General features: G+C 44.8%; 1 protein-coding gene and 1 pseudogene across 4 annotated transcripts in view; both read right to left on the bottom strand.

Moving 5' to 3' along the window:
* Nucleotides 1-23697, bottom strand: part of SVOPL (SVOP like) — a 109608-nt gene that overhangs the window by 28852 nt on the left and 57059 nt on the right. For all 4 annotated transcript variants that reach the window (XM_017504284.2, XM_017504287.2, XM_017504288.2 and 1 more), the window contains 5 exons: nucleotides 21431-21559; nucleotides 8604-8677; nucleotides 6417-6622; nucleotides 5632-5743; nucleotides 4232-4313 (listed from right to left, as the gene is read on the bottom strand). In XM_017504284.2, coding sequence (XP_017359773.1) covers nucleotides 4232-4313; nucleotides 5632-5743; nucleotides 6417-6622; nucleotides 8604-8677; nucleotides 21431-21559 — 603 coding nt within the window. The remainder of the gene's footprint in view (nucleotides 1-4231; nucleotides 4314-5631; nucleotides 5744-6416; nucleotides 6623-8603; nucleotides 8678-21430; nucleotides 21560-23697) is intronic.
* LOC119467697 lies at nucleotides 3329-3449 on the bottom strand (annotated as a pseudogene).

Raw genomic sequence — 23697 nt, 5'->3', positions numbered from 1 at the left:
ATCTAATTAAGTCTTCAAATACAGCTAAGAGAGTTGACTAGAAGGCTAGGTACTTGCCACACCATTCCCTGTGTTATTTTTATTTCTTTTCTTTTTCTTTTTTTTAATTAGAGATGGGGTCCTGCTATGTTGGCTAGGCTGGTCTTGAGTGTCTGGCCTCAAACAAACCTCCTACCTCAACCACCCAAAGTGCTGGGATTAGAGGCACGAGCCACCACATCTGGCCCCTGTGTTTTTGTTAAATTCCCTAGCCTCTTTGCTGTTGCAGAATCTTATAGCAGATTCTACTGTCTTTCTTTTTAACATTTTTATTTATTTATTTAGAGATGGAGTCTCACTCTGTCGCCCAGGCTGGAGTACAATGGTGCGATCTTGGCCCACTGCAACATCCACCTTCTGGGTTCAAGCAATTCACCTGCCTCAGCCTCCCAAGAAGCTGGGATGATAGGTGCGCACCACCACACCCAGCTAATTTTTGTATTTTTAGTGGGGGGAGGAGTGCCTCACCATGTTGGCCAGTTTGGTCTTGAACTCCTGACCTCAGGTAATCCACCCTCCTTGGCCTCCCAAAGGGCTGGGATTACAGGTGTAAGCCACCGCACCCAGCCCTTTTTAACATTTTATTAAATTCTTATTTTTATTTTATAGAGACGAGGTCTCGCTTTGTTGCCCAGGCTGATATCAAACTTCCAAGCTCAAGCAATCTTCCTGCCTCAGCCTCCCAAAGTGCTGGGGTTACAGGCATGAGGTACCACACCCAGCCCTATTCTACTTTCTTGCTGCAACTTTTCTATTTTTATAGTAAAACCTAGTAATTCTTCATTCTTAATTGGTTCTTCATTGATTCAGAATTCTTAAAGGAACTAGAAGAAGTTTAATAAGTCAGCAAGTATTACTGAATACATAGAATTATATGAAGAATACTTTCTAGGAAAGAACTGTTTCTCAAAATGTTGGAACATTTTCTTTAGTGCTATAAAATACTGATAAGACAGTTTTATCAACTCTCTAAGGCAAAGCATGTAGCATCCTTTAGTTGGCCACATCTTTGCCACCATCTGTCAAATGCAAAAAGCAAGATGCTTTCCCGCCTCACAGGACACAGCTATATTTACAGGAGAAGGCCTGGGGATGGAATATCTTTATGGGAAGCTTTATTATTTTCTGAAAAATGAGGTTGCTATGCCTGAAAATAATGAATTCACGTGATGGTTTCTTTGCTATAATGCTGATAAAGTCCTTTGTTCACATTCTGAGTCATCTGGAAGACAGAATAACAGGAAACTATCATTTTTAGTTACACATCTGATTTTTTTTTTTTTAATCAATATAGGCCGGGCACAGTGGCTCATGCCTGTAATCCCAGCACTAAGGGAGGCCGAGGCAGGTCGATCACGAGGTCAGGAGATCGAGACCATCCTGGCCAACATGGTCAAACGCCGTCACTGCTAAACATACTAACATTAGCTGGGCGTGGTGCTACATATCTGTAGTCCTAGTTACTTGGGAGGCTGAGGCAGGAGAATCACTTTAACAGGGATGTGGAGGTTGCAGTGAGCCAAGGTCATGCCACTGCATTCCAGCCAGGGTGACAGAGCAAGACTCCACTTCAAAAACACAAAAAAGAAATAAATATAAAAAATAAAATACTTAGAGATGACCCTCAAAACGAGCAAATTCCCAAAATAAATGTTTGAGGGTACCTTCCAAATGCAATTCTAATAAGTATGCCATGTTACACATAGGCTTTTTGGTTCATAAAATTACAAAATATCTTTAGATTTGTTTTATTATGCAATTTTTTTAACTATACCAAATTATTTAAAGTCAATAATTTTTTTTTTTTTTTTTGAGACAGTCTGTCTGTCACCAGGCTGGTTGCAGTGGTGCAATTTCAACTCACTGCAACCTTTGCCTCCCAGATTCAAGTGATTCTCTTGCCTCAGCTTCTCAAGTAGTGGGATTACAGGCACCCACCACCACATCTGGCTAGCTTTTTGTATTTTTAACAGAGATGGGTTTTCATCATGTTGGCCAGGCTGGTCTCAAACTCCTGACCTCAAGTGATCTGCCTGTCACTGCTTTCCAAAGTGCTGGGATTACAGGCATGAGTCACCACACCCAGCCAATTAATTTTTATTCAAGGAATTTCATGTTGTAATTCCTTCCACGGTTCATCAAGGTCACCTTAGTTCCCCTACAGAGCAGAAATAAAATTTATCATCAAATGAATTATCTTCAAGTTAGCCCTTCTTAATAGAACTGATGTTTAATCCAGTTGTCCTCATGGCCCATAATTCTTTTATTTTGGCTTCTTTCGTCTCCTTTTAATATGGATATAGTGATGAAGACTTCAAAATTCACCAAGAATCTTTGGGATCTAACTTATTCAACCAATTTACTTTAGGGTCATTTTTGGAGTAGGTGGAGCGGCCTCATTCTCCATGTGATGCCCTCTGTAAACATGAGTGAGTTCAAGTCACATTCATTCCTAAGCTATCACAGTCGAGAACAGTACAGACCTGTGGAATATGTCAACACCTTTAACCCCAGACATCATGTGCTCAAGATAAAAGCTATTTAAAACAAAGTCATCCTGATACATCAAGTCAACATCAAACTGGAATACAAAATTGATATAAATGAGATTTTCCTCATACCTTATGCTTTTAAACTCTCTATTCTACAGTCCTAAAATCAATTTTTTTTTTGCTCATTCTGTCGCCAGACTGGAGTGCAGCGGTATGATCTACACTCCTGGGTTCAAGTAATTCTCCTGCCTCAGTCTCCCAAGTAGCTGGGATTCCAGGTGCCCACCATCACACACAGCTAATTTTTTGTATTTTAGTAGAGACGGGGTTTCAACATGTTGGCCAGGCTGGTCTCGAACTCCTGACCTTGTGATCCGCCTGCCTCGGCCTCCCAAAGTGCTTGGATTACAGGCATGAGCCATGATGCCAGGCCTTTTGGTTTTTTTGTTTTTGTTTTAAATTTAAAGACAGGGTCTTTGCTGCCCAGGCTGGAGTGCAGTAGCACCATCAGAACTCACTGCAGCCTCCAACTCCTGGGCTCAAGCAATCCTCCTGCCTCAGCTTCCCCTTCCTAAGTAACTACAAGTATAGGTGCATGCACCTACCTCTGGCCAATTTTTAAATTTTGTGGAGATAGGGTCTTGCTTTCTTGGCCAGGCTGGTCTTGAACTCCTGGCTTCCAGTGATTCTCCCATCTCAGCCTCCCAAAGGTTAGGGGTTGTAGGCATGAGCCACTGCGCCTAGCCTGGAACCACCCTTGATGGTTATCAATACTCCAATCACATTTAAGTGTCTCAGGTATCCTTTGTGGCAAAACGTATACTGAACAATGAGTTCTGGATTGCAAAAGAGGACTTATTTTTTGCACCTGTCTATAAGTCAACTTTAGATTTTGTTAATGGAACTAAATAAAGTATTATGTATAATTCAAATATCACACAGTTTTCTATTTTTATCTCTGTGTGGGAGAAAAAGTACTTTTCTCTGCAGGTTTAATGGTTTCTGACATCCTGCATCTTCCATCACAATAGACTTCCCCATTTCCTGCCATGAACATGAAGGCAGCTTTATCAGTATCTAAAGCACTATTTCCTGTAGCTCAATGAATGACAAAACTAGTGAAAATACTGTTAAGTTCCCTATTCAAATACTCTTTCATTTCTAAGAATATTAGTTCTTTAAAGTGGGAGGTTTATGAGGAAATACTCCAGCCACCTCAGCAGTACCTCGCGTGAAGATGTACTAATTCAATAAATTAACTAAGAATAAATCAAGATTATATTCAAGTTTAAGCTACATGCAGCAAATAACAGATGGAGGGAAAGGGATCTTCCAAAAGAGTAACAGTGAAAAAATGTATTCTAATTTCAAAAAGAGAGAAAAGAAATTTGACATTTGACAGCTACCTATTCTAAGCCTAGTGTTCTGAGCCTAGTTAGTGCGAGGGCAATGAGGTGTTTTTTACATGCATGCTATTTAAAGAAAGGAAGAAGATGCTATATTCCAGAGACTGGCCTTCAATAGACTGAATGGGTAAGGGGAAATTCACATCAAATAAACTTCTGGTATCTTTTTAGCAGACTATCTTTGGAAAATCATCAAAAGTCAACAGAAACCAGGGATGCATTACCTTTGGATGGACACCCGAAGGGGCTCACCTTACACACCCTGTTGGAAGCTAGCCCTGCATGGAAACTCACCTCAGCTGTGTAAATGTAGATGGTGTTGAAGTTTGCAGCCACCAGAGCCCTCAGCACAAAGAGGAAGCCAATCAGGCCGGCACTAGAAAACAGGAAGCAGAGAGAAATTATAAAAGGCAGCACGGAGAACCACCTCCCGTGGCCCAGCTCCAACGGCACTGTGGATGCTAAGACACACCCACAGATAACTCAGAACCCGAGTAGGGTACTGCTTCTCAGCTGGCCTGATCGTGCAGTCCTTAAGCAAACCTCCTTCCAATCTTACTCCCCACCACCCTCTCCATTTCCCCACAGCTGCCAATCACCCTGGCCCCTCACATTGGCACACCTGCTGGGCACAGTGGCTCATACCTGTAATCCCTGCACTTTGGGAAGCCAAGGCGGACAGACTGCTCAAGGCCAGGAGTTCAAGACCAGCCTAGGCGACATAGTAAAACTGTCTCTGTCTCTCATTTTTTTTTTTTTTTTGAGACAGAGTCTGGCTCTGTCATCCAGCCTGGGATGCAGTGGCATAATCATAGCTCACTGCAGCCTTGGCCTCCCAGGCTCAAGTGATCCTCCCACCTCAGCCTCCTAGGTAGCTGGGACTATAGGCGAGCACAACCACACTTGGTTAATTTTTGTATTTTTTGTAGAGTTGAGGTTTTGCCATGTTGTCCAAGCTGATCTCCAACTCCTGAGCTCAAGTGATCCAACTACCTCAGCCTCCCCAAGTGCTGGGATTATTCGTATGAGCCACCAAACTTTTTTTAATTGGCCCAGCATGGTGGTGTGCGACTGTAGTCCTTGCTACTCAAGAGGCTGAGGCGGAAAGATGGCTTGAGCCCAGGAGTTGGAGGCTGCAGTGAGTTGAGACCACACCACTGCACTCCAACCTTGGTGACAAAGTGAGAGACCCTGTCTTAAAGCGGGTGGAAAAAAGCACATCCACTGCTACCATCCCCTGGAAAATACTACAGACAACTTATAGAATAAATGATACATATCAGAGCTCAGGCCAGTCCAAGACTGCAAATTAATAGTGAAATGAGCAGAAGGCACAAGTAAGCACATTGTCTGTATTACAAAATTTTCTTGGCATTGGTTCAAATAATGTGATAAACAACCAGAGTCCCAATTCTCCAGGAAGCATTACATAACGATCCTCAATATTTTGGTGGGTAAAGTGAGCACAACATCGTTGGCACCCATAATCCTGACAGCTGGAGGAAAATGGGGTCCGTAAGAAGAGGGAAGGGGAGTAGCAGACACCAGGCAAGACCATTCTAGTCAAACAGGCAGCCCATTCTCTACTTTCCTGGGTGAAAGGGACTTGTCCCTGAAACTACCAAACACCATGGGTCAGGAGACTCTATTTAGAAACCACTGCACAAAACTTGAAGCAACCAAATAGCAAATACCTTGATGTGCAAATGTTGAGGAGAAGGAAGAATAAAGCCGTGCATCCCATGGTAATGGAAAGGCTCAGCCGTCTTCCCAGGAAATTGATGCCCAGGATATTTAAAGGATTCACTAGAAAGCAAACAGTAAAGACAATTTCTGGGACCTTGGAAGGCAAGTGGCATATTGCAACACTGGCACGGACTCATCCTTGACATTTCAGAAAGAAGCAACTTCATCCAAACCTCACGAGTATTCCAGCCAAAATCCAGTCACGTTATCGTCAGTTTCAAGACTCATTTCATATACTTTACCCACGTGGGTCCAGGAATGCTAAGTGCTGGTGCCCAGGATACTTATTATATCGTGCAGGTCTATTGCGGATTGCCAGCTTGCTAGGCCGGCATTTTAAATATTTTATATGTTTTCATCAAATTCAAGGTGCCATTGATTTTTTTTCATCAGCTCAATTTAACATTCAGCCATTGATTTTTAAGTACCACCATTTTACGTCTACTAAAATAGAAATAATGCTGTCAATTGCAATCCAGCAAGCCATTGTAAGCCACATTCCAATTTCAGAGATGTTAAAATGTGAGGAGGGGAAAACACCTTAGGATTGATAGAATACAGCACTTCAAAGCTCCAGACTTCTCTTGCCAACACCAATCCAGACTGGAGATTTTTCAGCACCATTTGGCGACTTGTTCAGTTCTGCTAGGCAGGACCCACGTTACAGGGTCATACTTCTCTCCGCTGAGACTCAAGTGAACGTAGGCCACCCTACATTCAGAGGGACACTTACGAGCAATTTCACCGACAGTGCTGATGATCATGGTCTGATAGTCGGAGGGTGCAAACAAGTGGCAGTGGCAGGGGCTCTGGCCCTCCTCTGAGTTCCCCTGAGTCACGACCACCTCAGAGTCTGACTTCGAACCACAGACCAGGTCCCGCTCCAGTAGCTCAGCGCTGGCCAAGATAACCCCGTAGTAGGCAAAGGAGATTCCAAGCCTGGAAGTGAGAAAAGAAAGTCACTAACAAACACTGACACCAGACCTGAAGGATGAGTGGTAAGGGAACGGCAAGTGAAAGGTGCAGAATGTAGAAATGCAAAGGGAGGAAGCCAGGCTGCCACATAGAACATTCGTGGAAGTGCCTCTTACACATCATGCAGATGCACACATGCCTGTTGGGTATAAACCTAGGAGCAGAATTGCTGGGCCATATATACACATACTTCCAGCTGTAATAGATACCTCCAGTTTTCCACAGTGACTGTACTAATTTGAACTCCAGTCAGTTATGTATGAAAGTTCCAGTTACTTTGCATCCTTCTCAACCCTTGGTATTATCAGTCTTTCACTTTAGCCATTCTCATGGACTGGTGGATTTGTAGTGGTATCTGGTTGGGTTTTAATTTGTATTTCCCTGGGGACTTTAAGGTTGAGCATGTTTTGATGTGTTTCTCCAGTATACATTTTTGGTGAAGTGCCTGTTGAAGACTCTTGCCTATTTCTAAACTGGGCTGTTGGCCGGACATGGTGGTTCATGCCTGTCATTCCAGCACTTTGGGAAGCTGAGGCAGGAAGACTGCCCGAGGCCAGGAGTTTGAGACCAGTCTGGGCAACAAAGCAAGACCCACCTCTATGAATGCAAAATAAAATAAAATACACATTTTAACACTTTAATTTTTTAAAACTTAAAAAAAAATTTTTAAATAAACTGGGTTGTCTATTTTTTCTTATTGAAAAAAATTATAATTTATGTGTGTACATATATGTGTGTGTATGTATATGATTTGCTGGAAATATACATTGCAAATTTTTCCTCCCAGCGGGTAAGCTTACCTTTCAGGCTCTTCGGGATATCTTTTTTTTTTTTTTTTTTTTTTAAGCAGAGTCTCATTCTGTTGCCCAGGCTTGAGGGCTGGAGTGCAGTGGCATAATCTCAGCTCACTACAACTTCCACCTCCTGGGTTCAAGCAATTCTTCTGCCAAAGCCTCCCGAGTAGCTAGGATTACAGGCGCCTGCCACCATGCCAGGCTAATTTTTTTTGTATTTTTAGTAGAGACAGGGTTTGCCATGTTGGCCAGGCTGGTCTCAAACTCCTGACCTCAGGTGATCTTTCCACCTCGGCCTCCCAAAATGATGGGATTACAGGCATGAGCCATCACACCCAGTCTTCTTGATGATATCTTATGACACAGTTCCTAAGTTCCTAATTTAAAGTATCAAAACTCATCTGTCTTTCCTGTTATAGTCAGCATGTTTTAGTCCTATTTAGAAGATCTTTGCAGGCCAGGCGCAGTGGCTCATGCCTCTAATCCCAGCACTTTGGGAGGCTGAGGTGGGCGGATCACCTGAGGTCAGAAGTTTGAGACCAGCCTGACCAACATGGAGAAACCCCGTCTCTACTAAAAAATACAAAATTAGCCAGGTGTGGTGGCTCATGCCTGTAGTCCCAGCTACTCAGGAGGCTGAGGCAGTAGAATTGCTTGAACCCAGGAGGCGGAGGTTGCAGTGAGCCAAGATCGTGCCATCGCACTCCAGCCTGGGCAATATGAGCAAAACTTGGTCTCCAAAAAAAAAGAAAGAAAATTTGCTTACTCGAAATCATGCTGTAGAGAAATGAATCACAGAGGGTACCATAAGAGTCTATGCCATTGAACTTGATTGGTGACTTCAAAGGACCAGTTTCTGTCCTGTGGTGAGGTAAACAACCAGGCTGCAAAAGTTAGGAAGTGAGCTCATATGCTTATAGGAAAAATTTAAAAACTGGTTGAAGACAGAGATTTTTCCTCTATCTGCCTATGTATCTATTTACTGACTTATTTAATGGTGGTGGAGTTTGTAGAAAGACAAGACATTGCTGGATGTGATATTTGGAGTTGGTCATGTTTTTCTTCCCAGTGGCACTCAGATAGATTTACTTAAATAGGCTTCCTCCCAATGCCTCTATTTAAAACTAGTTTTGAAATCATTACACTCTTACCATATGACCCAGATCTGTAATGTGGTCCGTAAATATTTAGCATCCAATAGGTCTGCAAACCTTCCTCTTTTTTCCTGGGGTAATGAAAAGAGGGAGACAGAATATGCTCAGCAGGTTAAGGATGAACAAAGGTGTTTCCACTGTTTTAGATCATAGAAGATGAGAATCATACTGGAGCATGGTGGTGTGGGATACCCAGTGAGCTCCTATGAGTACAGCTGACACAAACCCAGAGATCGTTGTTTTTAACACATTTGTCACAGTCAATCTGTCTTTTGGCTTTTTCTTATCATTGACAAGTATCCAAACTCACTAAACTTGAGATGCTAACCTTTTGCTCTTCCTCTGCTTGCCAGCACTGGCGCAGAGGTGGGGAGGGTAGGAGGAAACATGAAAGTAACTGTGAAACTGATTGGAGATTCATCTAAAATTAGCATTAAAATGAAAACTCTTGTATTAAAAAAAGAGTATGAGCCAGGCACGGTGGCTCACATCTGTAATCCCAGCACTTTGGGAGGCTGAGGCAGGCGGATCACCTGAGGTTGGGAGTTTGAGACTAGCCTGACCAACATGGAGAAATTCCGTCTCTACTAAAAGTACAAAATTAGTCAGGTGTGGTGGTGCATGCCTGTAATCCCAGCTACTCAAGAGACTGAAGCAGGAAAATCGCTTGAACCTGGAAGACAGAGGTTGCAGTAAGCTGAGATCGCGCCATTGCACTCCAGCCTGGGCAACAAGAACGAAACTCCATCTCCAAAAAAAAGAGAATGAGTCTTGTTAGGAAAACAATGACAGAAAGTTGAAAGAGAAGAGAATGCCTAATTTCTGTCTCTAAGGGGTATAGTTAGTGAAAGTTCTTGTCCATAGTACTTACTCAATACCTTTGGCTAAAAACAATTAAGGATGAGTTACATGATGGTGCAGTGACGGATTTTTATGTAAAGCTAAGAATGCTTCAGACGAGGGCATGCCGTTGAAAACCAACAGCTCTTTTCTCAGAAATAGACCTGGAATTATAGGCTCTTTCTAGAGACACCGGGAGGGTGGTCCTGGATGTCCTGGATTTTGTTGTCACAGAAAGGCAGAGTTTAAAGGGTAATTAGAGGCCTCTTGCTCCAATGGTTAATTTTGCCTTTTTGTGGGGCACATAGGAGGTATGTCTATTTATGGGGCACAAGAGAGGTTTTGATACATCTCATTAAATAAGGACATCATGGAAAATGGGTATCCATCCCCTAAAGCATTTATCCTTTGAGCTACAAACAATCCAATTATACTCTAAGTTATTAAAGTGTACAATTATTAGTAACTATAGTCACTGTTTTACTATCGACTAGTATTATCCTATTTTGAGGGGGTACTCATTAACCATCCCCGCAACCCACCCCATTCTTCCACTGCTCTTCCCAATCTGACCAAGACCCACCAACCACACATTCCTGCCTCTGGTCTCAGCTCACATCTCCTCGGGCCTGCAGTGCCTTTTTTTNTTTTTTTTGGAGACAGCGTCTTGCTCTGTCACCCAGGCTGGAATGCAATGTCAAGATCTTGGCTCACTGCAACCTTCGCCTCTCAGGTTCAAGTGATTCTGCTGCTTCAGCCACCAGAGCAGCTGGGATTACAAGCATGCACCACCTCGCCTAGCTAATTTTTGTAAATTTTAGGAGAGACCGGGTTTCACCATGTTGCCCAGGCTGGTCTTGAACTCCCAACTTCAGCTGATCCACCCGCCTTGGCCTCCCAAAATGCTGGAATCACAGGTGTGAGCCATCACTCCCAGCAGGCTCTCCCTCCTTTGAATGCTCAATTTATGTTCCATTTATCCCCTGAAGTGGCTCAAACTGCCATGGCTCAGTCCCTTCTGCTCTGATCACACACACACCCACAAACACACATCCCTCTGTACCACTCACCTGGTTCTAAGCGTCTGGGCTCTGTTCTGTTATTGATTCCCTCATATGTGATATTCATTTCATTACCCAGATTGCAAGACTGTAACCAGACTGAAGGCAGGGGCCACTGCCTGTAGCTCTAGGCCTTGCTCAAAAGATGACTATGGATGACCAGGCTCCATGGCTCATGCCTGGAATCCCAGCATTTTGGGAGGCTGAGGCAGGTGGATCACCTGAGGTCAGGGGTTCGAGACCAGTCTGGCCAACGTGGCGAAACTCCTTCTCTACTAAAAATACAAAACATTTAGCCAGGTGTGGTGGCACACACCTGTAATCCCAGCTGCTTGGGAGGCTGAGGCAGCAGAATCGCTTGAACCTGAGAGGCGGGCATTGCAGTGAACGGACATCACGCCACTGTACTCCAGCCTGGGTGACAGGGGCAAGACTCTGTCTCAAAAAAACAATAAGATGACTGTGGAGGATATCACTTAATGGGCATGACAGATGGAGGCCACAAGCCAAAGGCTTGGGAAGAAAAGCAGGGAGGGGGCGGAAGTGGGGACAGAAGGAGGGAGGAGGGAAGTTGAAGATGGGGGATGGAGAAGGTGGAGGGAGAGGTGAGGTAGGAGAGGAAAAGCAAAGGAAGTAGGATGAGGAGGGAGGAGGCCAGACAGAGGAGGCAGGAATGGAAAGGGAGGCTGGAGCATGTACAGGGAGGACGAGGGACGGGGGATGGGGGATGGGGGATGGGGGATGGGGGATCATGGAGGGAGGGAAGAGGAGGAGGAAAGAGGAGAGAGCGCTCATTTCTGACCTCAGTGCTCCTCAGTCCTGGAGCTGGAACTACTGCAATCCAATTCACAAAGCACATGCCAAAAATAGTTGTACTCAGCTATCTTAGAATCTTACAGCTATGTGTGGTTTTGAGTTAATTATCTCTGCTAAGACTTATTCTTTTTGCAATTATTTTGTTTACACTATTGACAATCACAATTTTACAGCTACCTAAAGATTATGTTCTCGTCCCTTTAACCGTAATAGCTTCCTTCTTTTAATCATAGTTGCCTAGCAACTAGTTCATCCCCTCCCTCCCTCTCTCTCTCTCTCTCTCTCTCTGGATCCATCTCAGACACAGAGGATGAACTGAGGGCAGAAGAGCCTTTCCCATGGCCCTGCCGGCCCAGCAAGGTTGTAACACTGGCAGCTTTTCTCTGTACCTCCTGGTGTCCCTGCTATGCATTCATTGCCTGCCTTGGTGGTGATGCCATCTCTTTCCGCCAGATGTCCAGTATCCCTGGATCCTGTCTTCCTCCCACTATCAAAATCTGCACTAAGCGGTCTGGTGCGGTGGCTCACGCCTACTATCCCCGTACTTTGGAAGGCAGAGATGGGAGGCAGAAAGGCTAGGAATTTGAGACCAGTCTGAGCAACATAGCAGGACCTCATCTCTACAAAAAAATAAGAAAATTAAGGCCAGGCACGGCGGCTCATACCTGTAATCCCAGCACTTTGGGAGGCCAAGGTGGGAGGATCACTTGGGGCCAGAAATCTGAGACCAGCCTAGGCCACACAGTGAGATTCTGTCATTACAAAATAAGAAAAATTTTTTAAAAATTAGCCGAGCGTGGTGGTGTGCACCTACAGTCCCAGCTACTCAGGAGGCAGAGGCAGGGTGATCGCTTGAGCCCAGCAGGTTGAGACTGCAGTGGGCCAACGTCACACCACTGCACTCCAGCTTGGATGACAGAATAAGACCCTATCTTTAAAAAAAAACAGGAAAATAAAAATGAAAAACTGGGCCAGGAATAGTGGTACACGCCTGCAGTTCCAGCTATTCTGGAGGCTGAGGTGGGAGGGTTGCCTGAGCCCAGGAGTTCAAGGCCAGCCTGGGAAGCATGTCAAAACCCTGTCTCTACAAAAAAATTGTACAAAATTAGCCAGGCATGGTGGCACACACCTGTAGTTCTCGCTACTCAGGAGGCTGAGGAGGAAGGATCACTTGAGCCCAGGAGGTTGAGGCTTGCAGTGAGCCAGGATCACACCACTGCACTGCAGTCTGGGTGACAGAGCAAGATCCTGTCCCAGAAATTTTAAAAAAGGTTAATACACTAAATTTTTGGTTATGCGAATTTTGCCACAGTAAAAAGAAAGACTGGAAAGGGAAAACAAAGTTGGTTGGAGGAGGAAAATGAGGAGTTCCGTTTTATTTTCCTTTTTCTTAGATGGGGGTGGGGTCTTGCCATGTTGCCCAGGCTGGTCTTGAACTCCTGGCCTCAAGCAGCCTACCTACCTCAGCCTCCCAAAGAAACGGGATTACAGGCACGTACCACCACACTCGGCCAGGAGTTTTGTTTTAAACTTGATCATCAATTTGAGATTTATATGCCTGTCAATTCCAAGAATAAATGTCCTACAGAGGGAGAAAGGTGGGGAGCTGGGATGCAGGCAGGAGCCAGGAATGAACACGTGGAGATGGTGAAGTCCTGCAGTTAGCTTAGATAGTACGCAGGCCCAAATGTACCCAATACTCATATTAGAGATACTTCTTGGGCCGGGCACGGTGGCTCATGCCTGTAATCCTAACTCTTTGGGAGACCGAGGCAAGTGGATCACCTGAGATTGGGAGTTCAAGACCAGCCTGACCAACATGGAAAAACCCTGTCTGTATTAAAAATTAGCAGATATGGTGGCACACACTGTAATCCCAGCTACTTGGTAGGTTGAGGCAGGAGAATCACTTGAACCCGGGAGGCAATCGTGGTGAGCCAAGATCACGCCATTGCACTCCAGCCTGGGCAACAAGAGAGAAACTCCATTTCCAAAAAAAAAAACAAAAATTGAGCCTATTTACATTTGTAGCAAAACGTAAATCTTACTAACAGTTCAGCAAGCTGCCACCTCAGAAATCATATTTTATGCTGCNAAAAAAAAAAAAAAAAAAAAGAGAGAAGGAAAAAAAGATGCTTCTTGCTGTTCTCCAGAGAAACGGCTTCTTCACCCAATTCACAGGAATTCTATCAGAATGGGTGCCATTGAACAATCAAGAAATTGGTATTTGCTGTTGTTAAGAGGGTTATAAAGCTATAAAAATGTTTCAGGGAACAAGTACAAAAATAAGTAAGCCACACAACACAGAAAATAAAATGAATGAATCTGATAGAATAATAATTTTTAAAATTCCATTTACAAAATAATTTTTAAAACAAAGTGGAAAAGAATACATTTTACAAGAAATGTGCAGTACTGACATAAGCAGCTATAAAATGTTGCTGAGAAAAATAAGAATTTAATAAATGGGGAAATATACTTGAAGCAGGACAAGAATACTCAGTATTATAAAGATACTGATTCTCTCTACATTATTAGCCTATAATGTCAACAAAAACTCAAACTCCCATAGGATTTTAAAAAAATAGTGTTTCATTGTATCACCCAGGCTGGAATGCAGTGGTACAATCTCACCTCACTGTAACCTCCACCTCCTGAGTTCAAGTGATTCTCCTGCCTCAGCCTCCCAAGTAGCTGGGATTACAGGCATCCACCACCAAGCCCAGCTAATTTTTGTATCTTTAGTAGAGATGGGGTTTCACCATGTTGGCCAGGCTGGTCTCGAACTCTTGACCTCAGGTGATCTACCCACCTCGGCCTCATAAAGTACTGGGATTACAGGCATGAGGCACAATGCCCAGTCGGGCTTTTTTTTTTTTTTTTTTTTTTTTGAGGGGAAGGTGTGAGTAGATCTTAGTAAAGTGGCTCCAAAATTTTTCTAGAAAAATAAGCCTGAAAAAATAGTTTGGAAAACTCTGAAAAGGATGTTTGGCCAGGGGAACTTACCCTATCAGAGATGAAAAGTAAATTCTAAAATACTATAATTAAAACAGTGCCATATCATACCATTAATGGACCTGTCTAGCCTTTTCTCAACAACTTGAAATGCTCTCTTTATCATGTAATAAATCCCCATACATACTTGAATCTACAAATCTATCATTAGAACAATTATTCAAAATAGATCCAAATAGATAATGGATGGATTATTCAAAAAATATACATCACGGCCTGGGTGTGGTGGCTCTTGCCTGTAATCTCAGCACTTCGGCAAGCCAAGGTGAGGGTATCACTTGAGGCCAGGAGCCGAAATCCTGCCACTGCACTCTAGCCTGGGTGACAGAGTGAGACTTCGTCTCCAATACACACACACACACACACACACACACACATCAGAGCAACTGGTTAGTCATGTGGATAGGATATAACAAAGCTAAATCTGTACCATGTTTCTTGTACCCAATTAAACCCACAAAAATCTAACATTTAAATATTAAGAATAAAACCAAATTGGCCAGATGCAGTGGCTCACGCCTATAATCCCAGAGGCTAAGGTGGGTGGATCACCTGAGGTCAGGAGTTCGAGACCAGACTGGCTAGCATGGTGAAACCCTGTCTCTACTAAAAATACAAAAAATTAGCTGCGCATGGTGGCAGGCACCTGTAATCCCAGCTATTTCGGAGGGTGAGGCATGAGAATCACTTGAACCTCCTCCCAGGAGGCGGAAGTTGTAGTAAGCTGAGATTGTACCACTGCATTCCAGCCTGGGCAACAGAGTGAGCCTCCGTCTCAAAAATTAAAAACAAAACAAATTGGCGGGGCCCAGTGGCTCACAACTGTAATCCCAGCACTTTGCGAGGTCAGAAGTTTGAGACCAGCCTGGCCAACATCGTGAAACCCTATCTCTACTAAAATATAAAAATTAGCTGGGCGTGGTGGCCCATTCCTGTAATCACAGCTACTTGGGAGGCTGAGGCAGGAGAATTGCCTGGACTCAGGAAGGGGAGGTTTCAGTGAGCAAAGATGGTGCCACTGCACTCCAGCCTGGGCAGCAGAGTGAGACTCCATCTCAAAAAAGAAAAAACAAAACAAAACAAAACAAAACAGAATAAAACCAAATTAACACAATAGAAAGGAGAGAGATACAAACCCTATCACAGAAAAATAAAAACGAAATAAACAAGTTCAGTTAAAAAAAAAAAAAAAAGAATTTAAGGTCCAAAGCCATATCAATGAGAGAGGAGAAAGAGAAAACCAGCAGATAAAGGTAGCAAATAATAGTAAATACTGTAAATGTGTGTTTTCAATGGTTAAAGCTACCTTTAGAATAAAAGAAAGTGCATCAATTCCAAGTCACTAAAAGGAAATGCAGGGAAGGGAAATGCCAACGCAATTTGATAGAAGTTAGTCAATGAGAAAAGGAAAGACCCCATTCAAAAGAAACACAAAATATTTTCCTGCAACTGTGCACACACGTAAGAAATACAAAATAAATAACAGGCTGGATGCAGTGGCTAATGCCTGTAATCCCAGCACTTTGGTAGGCCAAGGGAGGTGGATCACCTGAGGTCAGGAGTTCGAGACCAGCCTGGCCAACATGGCGAAAGTCCACCTCTACTAAAATAAAAATACAAAAATTAACTGGGCATAGTGGTGCATGCCTGTAGCCCCAGCTACTCAGGGGGCTGAGGCAAGAGAATTGCTTGAACCCAGGAAGCGAATGTTGCAGTGAGCCGAGATCCCGCCCCTGTACTCCAGCCTGGGCATCAGAGTGAGTCTCTGTCTCAAAACAATATAAATAAAAATAAATGACAGAAGCCCAAATATGCCAGGAGATGTAAGTGGATCCGATTCATTATTGAAGACAGAATATTGGCTGGGTACGGTGGCTCATGCCTGTAATCCCAGCACTTTGGGAGGCTGTGGTGGGCAGACCATTTGAGGTCAGTTCGAGAGGAGCCTGGCCAACATTGTAAACCCTGTTGCCATTAAAAAAACAAAAATTATCTGGGCATGGTGGCAGGTGCCTGAAATCCCAGCTACTTGGGGGGCTGAGGCAGGAATCTCACTTAAACCCAGGGCACAGAGGTTGCAGTGAGCAGAGTCTGTGCCACTGCACTCCAGCCTGGGCGACAGGATGAGACTCTGCCTCAAAAATAGAAGAAAGAAAACAAAGGAAAAAAGAAGGGGAAAAAATCAACCGCAGCTTTACAAGAAATACCTTTTTTTTTTTTTTGCCGGGCGCGGTGGCTCAAGCCTGTAATCCCAGCACTTTGGGAGGCCGAGGCGGGTGGATCACGAGGTCAAGAGATCGAGACCATCCTGGTCAACACGGTGAAACCCCGTCTCTACTAAAAATACAAAAAATGAGCTGGGCATGGTGGCGCGTGCCTGTAATCCCAGCTACTCAGGAGGCTGAGGCAGGAGAATTGCCTGAACCCAGGAGGCGGAGGTTGCGGTGAGCCGAGATCGCGCCATTGCACTCCAGCCTGGGTAACAAGAGCGAAACTCCGTCTCAAAAAAAAAAAAAAAAAAAGAAATACTTTTTTTTGAGAGGGTCTCATTCTGTTGTCCTGGCTACTAAAATACAGGGTCCAGTACAGCGGTACAATCATAGCTCACTGCAACCTTGGCCTCCTGAGCTCAAGCAATCCTCCTGCCTCAACCTCCAAAGTAATTAGTTAGGACTACAGGTGTGGACCACTATGGCTGCATGTCTGTTTTTTTTTTTTTTTTTTTTTTTTGGTAGAGAGGGGTCTCGTGTTTTGGGTTTTTTTTTTTGTTTCGTTTTGTTTTTGAGATGAACTGTTGCTCTGTCACCAGGCTGGACTGTAGTGACACAATCTCAGTTTACTGCAACCTCCACCTCCCGGGTTCAAATGATTCTTCAGCCTCAGCCTCTCAAGTAGCTGGGACTACAGGCACGCGCCACCACTCCCAGCTAAATACAAAAACTAGCTGGGCATGGTGGCACGTGCCTGTAGTCCCAGTCGTAAAGACAGGATTTCACCATGTTGGCCAGGCTGGTCTCGATCTCTTGACCTCGTGATATGCCTGCCTCAGCCTCCAAAAGTGCTGGGGCTCCAGACGTGAGCCACTGTGCCTGGCTGGGTCTTGTTTTAATGCCCAGGCTGGTCTCGAAATCTTGGGCTCAAGCAATCTTCTCATCTCAGCCTCCCAAAGTGCTGGGATTACAGGCATGAGCTATCACACCCGGACTCAAATACATTTAAAGCGAAGCAATGCAGAAAGGTTAAAAATAGTTGCAAAAGATGCACACAGAAGATACTAACCAAAGCTACTTTCAATATGTTAATATGAGAGAAAATAGAACTTGAGGACCTTCATTCTCAAAGACAATAATTTTTTAAAAATTTTTAAACAGGTTAATGCAGTCACAAAATAAAGAATGAAATCATGTCCTTTACAGCAGCATGGGTACAGCTGAAGTCCATTATCCTAAGAAAATTAATGCAGGAGGCTGGGCGCGGTGGCTCACGCTTGTAATCCCAGCACTTTGGGAGGCTGAGCTGGGCGGATCATGAAGTCAAGAAATCGAGGTCAGCCTGGCCAACATGGTGAAACCCTGTCTCTACTAAAAGTACAAAAATTAGCTGGGCGTGGTGGTGCGCGCCTGTAGTCCCAGCTACTCGGGAGGATGAGGCAGGGGAATTGCTTGAACCCAGGAGATGGAGGTTGCAGTGAGCTGAGATTGCACCACGGCACACCAGCCTGGCTCCTGGTGACAGAGCAACACTCTGTCTCAAAAAAGAAAGAAAAAGAAAGAAAATTAATGTGGGAACAGAAAGCCAAATACCCTATATTCTCACTTTTAAGTGGGAGCTCAATATTGGGTACTCACAGACACAAAGAGGACAGCAACAGATACTGGGGACTCCTAGAGCAGGGAGGGAAGGGGCAAGGGCTGAAAAACTAACTACTGGGTACTATGCCCACTGCCTGGATGACAGGATCAATCACACCCCAAACCTCAGCAGTATGCAACAGACCCATGTAACAAACCTACACACACACTCTGAATCTAAAATAAGCATGGCAGGGTGCAGTGGTTCACATCTGTAATCCCATCACTTTGGGAGGCCAAGGAGGGAGGATCGACTGCTTGACCCCAGGGGTTCAAGATTGGCCTGGGCAACAAAGCAAGACCCCATCTTTACAAGAAATTTAAAAATTAGAACGCACCTGTGGTCCTAGCAACTCTGGAGGCTGAGGTGGGAGGACTGAGCCTGGGAGGTCAAGGCTACACTGAGCTATGACTGCACCACTGCACTCCAGCCTGGGTCCAGAGTGAGACCCCCATCACAAAAAAAAATAAATAAATAAAAGTTGAAATTATTTTTTTAAAAAAGAAAACTTAAGTTCAGTTTAAACAAACAACAACAAAAAAGGTCCAAATCCATGTAAAGAAATACTTCAAGTAATAAGACTAATGCACGAACAAAAATCAATCATATGCTAGAATGCAATGAAAAGACAGCCTTGGCTAGGTGTGGTGGCTCACACCTATAATCCTAGCACTTTGGGAGGCTGAGGCAGGTGGCTCGCTTAAGGTCAGGAGTTCAGGACCAGCATGGCCAACAAGGCAAAACCCTATCTCTACTAAAAACACAAATATTAGCCAGGCACGGTGGCAGGTGCCTGTAAGTCATGGAAGGCTGGAAGGAGGGAGACCCTTGCTCTCTAGTCCTGTCCTAGAGGCGGGGCAATGGCCGGGAAAGATGTGAGGCTACCTCCATTTTCACTGTGAGCCATGGGACCCTAGTGAGTTACCTATATTTTTCTTTTTTTTTTTCTTTTTGAGACGGAGTTTTGCCCTTGTTGCCCATGCTGGAGTGCAGTGGTGCAATCTCAGCTCACCGCAATTTCCGCTTCCCAGGTGCCTGTAATCCTAGCTACTTAGGAGGCTGAGGCAGGAGAATCACTTCAACCCGGGAGTCAGAGGTTACAGTGGGCTGAGATTATGCCACTGCACTCCAGCCTGGTGACAGAGCAAGACTCCATTCTCAAAAAAATAAAAATAAAAAAGGATGTAGCAAAATTAGGTTCCTTGTGCAATGTTGGTAGGAATGTAAAATGGTTCAGCTGCTGTGGAAAACAGTGTAATGACCCCTCACAAAAATTAAACACAGAATTATCACAGGATCCAGCAATTCCACATCTGAGTATATATCCAAAAGAATTGAAAGTGAGGCCGGGTGCGGTGGCTCATGCCTGTAATCCCAGCACTTTGAGAGGTCAAGGCACATCGATCATGAGGTCAGGAGATCGAGACCATCCTGGCTAACAGGGTGAAACCCCATCTCTCCTAAAAATACAAAAAGTAGCCGAGCACGGTGGCAGGTATCTGTAGTCTCAGTTACTCAGGAGACTGAGGCAGGAGAATCGCTTGAACCTGGGAGGTGGAGGTTGCAGTGAGCTGAGATTACACCACTGCTGGGGTGACAGAGTAAGACTCTACATCAAAAAAAAAAAAAAAAGAATTGAAAGTGAGGCCTTGAAGAGCTATCCAGTCACCCATGTTCATAGCAACATCAGCCATAATAGCTAAACCGAAGTATTCATCAACAAACACGAAATATGCTTTATTCATACAACAAGGTATTATTCAGCCTTCACAAGGAAGAAAATTCTGACCTATGCCACATGGATGAACCTTAAGGATGTTATGCTAAATGAAATGAGCCAGTCACAAAAAGACAAACACTGTGTGATTCTACGTATGAAGGATCTCGAGTAGCCAATTTTATAGAGACAAAAATTAGGATGGTGGTTTTAAAGGGTGTAGGAGGGTGAACAGAAAGGTTTTGTTTAATGGGTATAGAATTTCAGCTTTGTAAGACGAAGAAAGTTCTGGAAATGGATGGAGGTTATGGTTTCATAACAATATAAATGTACTTAATATCACTGAACTATACATTTAAAAACAGTTAAGATAGTAAATTTTATGTCATGTATATTTTACCACAAGTTAGACACACCTGTAATCCCAGCATTTTGGGAGGCCGAGGTGGGAGGATCACGAGGTCAAGAGATCGAGACCATCCTGGCCAACATGGTGAAACCCTGTCTCTACTAAAAGTACAAAAATTAGCTGGGTGTGGTGGTGTGTGCCTGTAGTCCCAGCTACCTGGGAGGCTGAGGCAGGAGAATCGCTTGAACCCAGGAGGCGGAGGTTGCAGTGAGCCGAGATCACCACGCTACTGTACTCCGGCTTGGGCGACAGAGTGAGACTCTGTCTCCAAAAACAACAACAACAACAACAACAACAACAACAACAACAACAACAAAGGAACTGTCTGCTCAACAATGTCTCACTATGTTCCAACCCCTCAAAATAGGTATCAGGTCAGACTACTCTAGAGACAAATTTTACTGAATGTTCAAGGAGGTTAACACCTATCTTACAGAAACTATTTCAGAGATATGAAAAAAGTCATGTAATGAGGTTTATAACATTCATAACAAAATAAAACCAGGCCAGTACAAAAAAGAAAACAACTTCCCATCTACTGACAAAGATGCCAAATCATGTGAACAGCTCTGCAAGGTGGGTGTTATTATTTCCATCTTATTGATAAGAAAAACAAAGCTAGGGCCGGGCGCAGTAGCTCATGCCTATAATCCCAACACTTTTGGAGGCCGAAGCAGGTGGATCACCTGAGGTCGGGCGTTTGAGACAAGCCTGATCAACATGGAGAAATCCATCTCTACTAAAAATACAAAATCAGCTGGGCATGGTGGTGCATGCCTGTAATCCCAGCTACTTGGGAGGCTGAGGCAGGAGAATCACTTGAACCCGGGAGGCGGAAATTGCGGTGAGCTGAGATTGCGCCACTGCACTCCAGCCTGGGCAACAAGGGTGAAACTCCATCTCAAAAAGAAAAAAAGAAAAGAAAAATACAGGTAACTCACTAGGGTCCCATGGCTCACAGTGAAAATGCAGGTAGCCTCACATCTTTCCCAGCCATTGTCCGCCTCTAGGACAGGACTAGAGAGAAAGGGTCCCCCTCCCTCTAGCCTTCCACAACTGAGGGGATGTCCCAGTGGCTGCTGGTGTCCGAGAAGACCTTGGGGTCAGCACTCACCAGGACGGGCTCCACCAGCTTCCCCTCTGGCATGACGGCACGGTTCATCTTGGCGATGCGCTCCAGAGTGGCCAGGGCAGCCGGAGTGTTCCCAGTGGAGACATTGAACCGGGCAGATTCAGGAATAAACTGGGTGGAGATTACCAAGAACATCAGAGTGGTCCCTGCTGTAGAGCCCGGGGGCACAGTTGTTATTGCTCCATACCCGATACAGTCCTGGTTTCCCAAGGTGGGAAAAACATGTAACCAGCTAAAAGGCATGCAATGTAGCCGGAATCCTGCTGGATTCAAAGTTGACTTGGAACAAAAAGGGTCACATTCTTCTGATCACAGTCCCTTACAGGATGACGGCAGGCTGACACTCAGCTTTACACCAGTAGGGCCCAAACTAGCTGTTAACATAACGAACTTCTCACTTTCAGCTGGTAAACAGCCACTGCCCCAGGCGCCCCTCTTCAGCCCCTCCCCAGGAACCCCAGCACCTCCCCACCATGTAAAAACCAAAGGGTGACAGGGGCAGGGGCTCCAGCACCCACACGGTAGAGCAATCAGTTCTGATTGTCAAGACCCTCAACCCACTGAATGCTGAATATTTCGAACATCACATGCAGAAAACAGTGTGGGCTGCCACTGATGCTGGAGCATCAGCTCTGACCACTCCCCATCTCTCCTGCCTCATGCAATCAAGGCTGTTGGCCCTTCCTCAGAAAAGCTCCTCCACAGCAGCCCCTGACTCCGCATTCCCATGGCCAGTGAGCAGTTCGGGTCCTGCTCTCAGTTATTCTGACACTCTTGATTTTCCAGGCTTTTTCCTCCTGTCTCATGCCCAGCCTCCACAGCAATATGCCAGCTTCCCAGCACACAACCCCTTCCACAGTCAGAAATCCCTTCCTTCAACATTTTGAGACGGAGTCTCACTCTGCTGCCAAGCTGGAGTGCAGTGGCACCATCTCGGCTCACTGCAACCTCCGCCTCCTGGGTTCAGGCAATTCTCCTGCCTCAGCCTCCTGAGTAGCTGGGACTACAGGCTTGTGCCACCATGCCCAGGTAATTTTTTTATTTTTAGTAAAGACGAGGTTTCACCATGTTGGCAAGGATGGTCTCAATCTCTTGACCTTGTGATCTGCCTGCCTCGACCTCCCAAAGTGCTGGGATTACAGGCGTGAGCCATCACTGTGCACTGCCAATGCTTTTAATTTTTTTAAACAGTCCAGAGATCTTTTTATTTTTTGCACTTAATATGCCATGAATTCATAGGGAGTAGGTTCCAGCAGCTTAGGCTCCCCGCCATGGTTCTCATAAATGTGCCTCTCTGGGTGGAGCAGGGCTGGGTACCCTTCCCTTTGGATTCCTTGTTTTTCTTATCATTTTCTGCACGTGTTTCAGGAAGCGATCTCAGCTCTTAGGGTGCTTAGTGTGCTCAATACACACATGAACTCCCTTGGCAAGAATCCTGCCCATAACCTGTTTGTTTACAACAAAGCCAACAGCACGCTGTGTAATATCATAGACTCTTCAGTTCCGCCATGGTGACACCTGTGGGGCATTCCTTTTGAACCACGCCCACTCCCTTCATAGCTACGATATCATCTTTCTTATAGATTCATAGGTATGTGGCCACAGGAACAACCCCATGTTGTCTAAAAGGCCTGATGACTCTTCTTTCCCTTTGTGTTGGTCATTTTGGTGAATTACTGGAAAATGGCAGTTCTGGTCAAAAGGAAGCCCCTTTTTGTTCGCTTTTTTTTTTTGAGACAGTCTCACTTTGTCACCCAGGCTGGAGAACAATGACATGGTCTTGGCTAACTGCAACCTCTGCCTCCCAGGTTCAAGTGATTCTCCTGCCTCAGCCTCCCAAGTAGCTGGGACTACAGGTGCCCGCCACCACACCTGGCTAATTTTTGTATTTTTAGTAGAGACAGGGTTTCACTACATTGGCCAGGCTGGTTGTGAACTCCTGACCTCGTGATGTGCTCACCTCAAGTTGGCCATTTTGATCTCGAACCCCTGACCTCGTGATCTGCCTGCCTCAGTCTCCCAAAGTGCTGGGACTACAGGCATGAGCCACTTTACCTGGCCTCTTTTTTTTTTAATTTATTTTTATTTTTATTTTTTGAGAGACAGGGTGTTGCTCTGTCGCCCAGGCTGGAAGGCAGTGACTCAATCATAGTTGACAGCAGCCTTGACCTCCCAGGCCCAAGCAACTCTCCCATCTCAGACTCCTGAGTAGCTGGGACCACAGGCACGGACCACAACACCCGGCTAAT

This window comes from Cebus imitator, unplaced genomic scaffold, assembly GCF_001604975.1.
Source record: "Cebus imitator isolate Cc_AM_T3 unplaced genomic scaffold, Cebus_imitator-1.0 Scaffold319, whole genome shotgun sequence".
In the NCBI taxonomy this organism is placed as follows: Eukaryota; Metazoa; Chordata; class Mammalia; order Primates; family Cebidae; genus Cebus; species Cebus imitator.
Note: the sequence above shows the minus strand (reverse complement) of the source record. Positions and strands in the feature narration are given on the sequence as shown.